The sequence below is a fragment of the Nicotiana sylvestris genome, chromosome 2, assembly GCF_000393655.2.
Source record: "Nicotiana sylvestris chromosome 2, ASM39365v2, whole genome shotgun sequence".
Lineage (NCBI taxonomy): Eukaryota > Viridiplantae > Streptophyta > Magnoliopsida > Solanales > Solanaceae > Nicotiana > Nicotiana sylvestris.
In genome coordinates this window covers 2,418,996-2,425,126 of record NC_091058.1, presented here as the reverse complement: position 1 = coordinate 2,425,126, position 6,131 = coordinate 2,418,996, and the positions used below count along the sequence as shown (strand labels likewise).

The window sequence follows — 6,131 nt, the reverse complement described above, 5'->3', positions numbered from 1 at the left end:
TCGTGGAATTTTCCTAGAAGACTTATATACAGCTAATCAGAAAATAACTCTTGAGTCAAAATAATTATTAGTATGAGTATAAACAAATAGCAAAGAGACTGATGGCAACTTGTAATATATAGTAGTATCAAATTCATCGTCTTCGTTAACGACTATTAGTATTTTTTTTTAAAATTCAAAGTCAAACAAAAACATCACCTTCAATCTCTACTTGTTAATTTATATATAGTAGGTCCTCTCTGGGTTTTTTTTCCCATTTTAAATACTACGAAACCAGCTAACGACTGAGAATTCTAAATAATTTTCACAGCTAAGAGTATATGTAGTTTTGTTTATATAAGACACAAAGCTTCGATATTTTTCTTAGTGTTCCATTTTTCATTCTATATAGTCTTCAGTTTTCTATCTTCTTCGTCTCCTTGGCTTCTTCTCTTTTTAAATTATTGGGTAGTTTAATATCTATAAGCACAAGTCCATAACCTGTAGCCATGGGAACTCAAGCTCCTTCAGATCCCAACTACAACAATGACAAGGTAAGTCTCTCTCTTTGTCCTTTTCTTTTCTTGAGCCGAGGATCTTTCGGAAACAGTATCTCTATTCCTTTGGGGTAGGATTAAGGTCTGCGTACACACTACCTTCTTCGGACCCCATTAGTGAGATTTTACTGGGTTGTTGTTGTTGTCTCTGCAAATATGTACGAATCTAACATATATACATTGATAGTACAGTCAAATTAACCTTTCTATAACAAGCTCGTTTGTTATATTTTTGGATATTATAACGAATTGCTGCTATAGAAAATATATATTATAACAGATCATGAAATGTGATTTCGAGAAAACTTAGTTTTTATAGTGAAAAAGTGTTATATAACGATATTATTATAAAGAGATCTCAGTGTATAAGGAATTTTTACAATACCAAGTATATTTTGCCTGTTAGCTTTCCTTATTTTTGATTATTCTTCCTACATTTTGGACATGATCGAGTTACACGTAGTTATATACTATTATTTAGTCTATTTGATAGTGTAAAACATGTTACTCCCTCCGTTTCGATTTAGATGAGACATTTTGCTTATCGAGATTCAAACTGTATGAAGTTTGACTCATATTTTAAAATATATTTTGTTATCGTATTAACATGAGAAAAATTGCAACTTATAGCACTTTTCGTATAGTTTTTGAATATCTAAATTTTAATTTTAAAACACTAAGTTGAATTAATTTAATTTAGCTTCAAAATTTAGTTAAATTGACTCTCGATAAGCGAAATGTGTCATCTAAGGAAGTATATAAAAACTTTATATGATGTGGATATCAAGAATTTACATAAATATTGTTTGAGATTTGCTAAATATATGAAAAGCTTGGTTGAATTTTTTAGATCTTGAAGTAAAACTGTCTCTCATTTCTGTGTTCATTTATTGTTTCCAGCTTTTTGTCTGTTCGGTTTACGAAACAATATTGAAGCTTTGGTTAATGAGAAAAATGTGAACTTTCCTACCTTTTTCTTGATTGTTTTGTGGTCTAGAATCAATCTTGAACCAGTCAAACTTATATTATTTCTATTTTTCTTAAATATAGTGGTTTAATTTCCATCTTTAAATTAAGTTTAAGCTATGTGTTAAATGGTTGACGTTGCATGTGTGTACATCACGTTAGATGAGTAGGGTACTTCAAAAAAAAATATTAATGAATAACGACGTTAAATACACGGCAAATTGGGTAGAGACGTGCCATGAGCAAATCATTTCAACCTTTCAGTTGACTTTCTATACTATACAATCTGCTAATAAGAAGCAATATTAGTTTATTACTAGTGGCTCACATGGATTATGTATTTAAAATCGGAAAAATGATACTGTGTAGCCGCTGTAAAAATAATAGTCTAAAAAATTATATAAAATTTGTATATTTTTTTGTATATATATATATATACACACACACTCTGTATGTTATATACAAAAGTTATACAAATTTTATATATTTTTTCGACTGCCAGATATAAATAGTTTCTGGCGCGGGCCAAAAATGATAATACCCTTTAAAATCCTTTTGTCTTTTTCCAGTATTTTAAGCCAAATTTCACGTTACTTTGCATCTGAATCCATTTGCAACAATCAGAAGAAAATTTTAAATTTTTTTAATTAGCTGAAAAAATGGTTATGAAAAATGAAATAGTAAAAACTGAAACAAAGTTATCTGTTACTTAGGTTTGAATATCACGAAAATATCCTTTGAGTGGCTCTGCAGACTACATACCTATGAAGTCTTGGGAAGTTTCTTTCTCATTACATTTTATTGTTTAAAGCAATTACTTTTCGGACTTAAATTATATACACCGACACTGTAAAAAAATTTGATACACAAGTGTAATTAACCGATTGTAGTAAATTACTTGCCATAATTTTTACTATATTTTTTGGTCTGCTACTGTACTGTGTTTACCGTCTTCAACTTTATATTCAAATCTTTGTAAAATTCAACCTAGAATTGGAACTACAATCAAACCTCTTTATAACAGTATCGTTTGTTCCAATATTTGTTGGCTGCTATAGTGAAATGTTGTTATAGAGAATATATATTATAACATAATGTAAAAATCGATTCCAAAAAAACTTTGTTTTTATAGTGAATAGCTATTATATAAAAATGTTGTTACAGTGAGGTCTGACTGTATAATCAAATGACAGGTTGATACAAGAACTGCAGAAGAGAAGGCAATCGATGCGTGGCTTCCCATTACTTCTTCTAGGAATGCAAAATGGTGGTATTCAGCATTTCACAATGTTACTGCTATGGTTGGTGCTGGTGTTCTCAGTCTTCCTTATGCCATGTCAGAGCTTGGATGGTACAATTCTCTCTTTTTGCCATTTTTATCATTTAAAGATCGGAAAAGGGTCAATTATACTCCTGTACTATTAGAAAAGATTTAAATGTACCATCTTGTTATACTTTGAGTTCATATACACTCCTTTCGTTATACTATTGGTTCAAATATACCCCTTTTCCTTAAATTTGTCCAAAGTGGACATCCAATGCTACGTGGCACTGATATTTGATGAGGTGGATGTCACATGGCTTGCCACCTCAACGCCCCTAACCCATTTTATTCCTCCCTTCTATCTTTTTCCGCCATTAAAATTTTCTTCCCCTTCGTCACTATTGCCACCATTACCGCTACCATGAAAATATTGTATTTCAAATTTTAGTCTTTTATATATGGATTAGGGACGTTGAGGTGGCATACCATGTGACATTTACCTTATCAAATATCAGTGCCATGTAGGATTAGATGTCCAGATTGGACAAACTTAACAAAAGAAGTGGTATATTTGAACCAATAGTATTACGACAGGGGTATATTTGGACTCAAAGTATAAAAAGGATATATTTAAACATTTTCTCATAGTACAGGGGTATATTTGGCCCTTTGTCGTTTAAAGATTATCAAGACACTATTGCTGGACGATATCAGCAATGAATTTAAGTAATATACACTGACAATATTGTAATTTCAGGGGACCCGGTGTCACAGTGATGGTAGTATCTTGGATTGTTACTTTGTATACACTATGGCAAATGGTTGAAATGCATGAAATGGTTCCAGGGAAACGTTTCGATAGATATCATGAATTAGGGCAACATGCTTTTGGAGAAAAACTTGGCCTATGGATTGTTGTGCCACAGCAGTTAATTGTTGAAGTTGGTGTTGACATTGTTTATATGGTAACTGGAGGAAGATCACTAATGAAGGTCCACGAATTGGTTTGCAAAAAAAACGAAGACAATATCCATTGCACCAAAGATATTAAACTTTCCTACTTCATCATGATCTTTGCCTCTGTTCATTTTGTGCTTTCCCATCTTCCCAATTTCAATTCCATATCTGGTGTCTCTTTGGCTGCCGCAGTAATGTCCCTAAGGTATGCTTATTGTTTCCTTTTCCTACCTCAATCATGTATAATATATGTATACTTTGCATATATTCTATGTATACCAACTAGAAAGAGTAAACAGTGAACCCCTGACTTTCTCTAAGATGAGATGCGACTAAAACAATAGGCAAAATTCCCTTCATAAAAGCTACGAAAAGAAGTTAGAAATTTGCTTATTTGTTCACTTCTTTAAATATCGATACTGTTACTAACGTGTTTTTTTTTAATGTCGGACAATGAAGTTATTCTACAATCGCTTGGGGGGCATCAGTAAAGAAGGGTGTACAATCGGATGTAGATTACGGGTACAAGGCTCACAGCACGTCAGGAACTGTTTTCAACTTTCTGAGTGGATTGGGAGAAGTGGCTTTTGCATATGCGGGTCATAACGTGGTTTTGGAGATTCAAGCAACAATCCCTTCAACACCTGAAAAACCTTCGAAAATACCTATGTGGAGAGGAGTTGTTGTTGCTTACATAGTTGTGGCTCTGTGTTACTTCCCTGTCGCATTTATTGGCTATTGGATGTTTGGGAATTCAGTATCAGACAATATTCTCGTGTCTTTGGAGAAACCTACTTGGCTCATTGTCATGGCTAACATGTTTGTCGTCGTCCATGTTATTGGGAGCTATCAGGTATACAATGTTCTGATCTAAATTGGAAAGTTTCAGTTATGTTTAAACAGCGCGTATAATTTTACCTTATGATTTTGTAGATCTACGCAATGCCAGTGTTTGACATGATCGAGACTGTGCTTGTTAAGAAACTTAGGTTCAGGCCTACTTGGTACTTGAGATTTGTTACCAGAAATATTTATGTTGGTATGTTACTTGCCTTCATTTACTATAAAAATTTGAAGTACTTAGAATTTAGAAACCTTATATTAGTGCCTTTGGACTTATTGCAGCTTTCACAATGTTTGTTGGAATCACCTTCCCTTTCTTTGGGGGACTTCTTGGATTCTTTGGAGGATTTGCTTTTGCTCCAACAACTTATTTTGTAAGTGATTTACAAAAGATTTTTTCCAATCTCTTTGTAGTGTTGAAAATAAATGTAAAGGGTTAGTATAGGTAGCCGAGCGTTGTCCTCTCTGTGTATTGTCGTATCCCTTGACTTCTGTTAGTACTTGTTGTTGTTGTCATCTCGGCTTTCTGATTATCGTATCTACTGTTAGTTTTGTATTTTTGCTCCGTTTCTTCAATTGATATGCTTGTCGTTGTCCTTCTTTTATCTTTTCTGATCCGAGAGTCTACCGAAAAAAGCCTCTCTGCCTTCTTGAAGATAGGGGTAAGGTCTGCGTACAGTCTACCCTCCCCAGACCTCACTAGTGAGATTATACTGCGTTGTTGTTGTTATTGTTATTGTTGTTGTCGTCGTCTTCTTTGTAGTGTAGATTTCAGACGTCTTATTGGGAAACTTTGTTTTTTGTTTCTTCAGCTTCCTTGCATCATGTGGCTTGCAATCTACAAGCCAAGGAGATGGAGTCTCTCTTGGATTACTAATTGGGTAAAGTGCAACTTAGTTAATCTGCCGTTGGTAGTTTCAATTTTGTTTTTTTGCCTTTTTATACACTTGAAAATGACGATTAATATGTTCTTTTTATGACAGATTTGCATAATTTTTGGAGTTTTATTGATGGTTTTAGCACCAATTGGTGGTTTGAGATCTATCATAGTACAAGCCAAGACCTACAAATTTTACAATTAGAGATCTCTTTCTTGGTAAGGAGAAGTTTGTATCAATATTCAAGTCCAAAAAAATGGCGACGATTATGCCGAAAACGAGAGGAAACTGATTAAAATTCTTATATAGAAATGGAATATGTTTTATCGCACAGAAATTTCTGGCTAGATACTGCCTTGGTGTGTTTTGGCTTATAACTTTTTACAGTATAGGTTTTCTTCATGTGTAAAATTATGATTAATATCATATTGACATCGAAATCATTGTCAAAATGGCATCTTTGGATGTCTCAATTTCTCTCTTTGTTTCTGATAAACCATCTAAGATATCGTAGGCATTCTAGACTTTGGATTCAATCTTTAGTCTTTTAAGCCAAGATTTACCAATTTGGTTGTAAAGCATGGTAATTTTGTTGTGAGAGTTCATGTTACAAATTCACGTAAAAATAGCACGGGCTAGATAGTTTTCGGATTAGTCATTAAAAATAGTCAACATTTGCAAAGTCAT

The 6,131-nt window shown here is 33.2% G+C and overlaps 1 protein-coding gene across 1 annotated transcript; it reads left to right on the top strand.

Annotated features, from left to right (window-relative positions):
- Positions 1–296: 296 nt before the first annotated feature.
- LOC104248395 (lysine histidine transporter 1-like) lies at positions 297–5,884 on the top strand. Its single transcript, XM_009804648.2, has 8 exons — positions 297–533; positions 2,696–2,853; positions 3,524–3,928; positions 4,183–4,576; positions 4,657–4,762; positions 4,849–4,940; positions 5,379–5,447; positions 5,550–5,884. Exons 1-8 carry the CDS (start codon positions 489–491, stop codon positions 5,646–5,648), a joined length of 1,368 nt encoding a protein of 455 aa, XP_009802950.1. The 5' UTR covers positions 297–488; the 3' UTR covers positions 5,649–5,884.
- The last annotated feature ends 247 nt before the right edge of the window (positions 5,885–6,131 follow it).

Excerpts from the sequence above, each read along its gene's own strand:
- LOC104248395 (XM_009804648.2), top strand. The coding sequence starts at position 489 with ATGGGAACTCAAGCTCCTTCAGATCCCAACTACAACAATGACAAG. Across the intron at positions 4,941-5,378 it reads TTGCTCCAACAACTTATTTT|CTTCCTTGCATCATGTGGCT; the intron begins GTAAGTGATTTA and ends TTGTTTCTTCAG. Across the intron at positions 5,448-5,549 it reads TCTCTTGGATTACTAATTGG|ATTTGCATAATTTTTGGAGT; the intron begins GTAAAGTGCAAC and ends TTTTTATGACAG.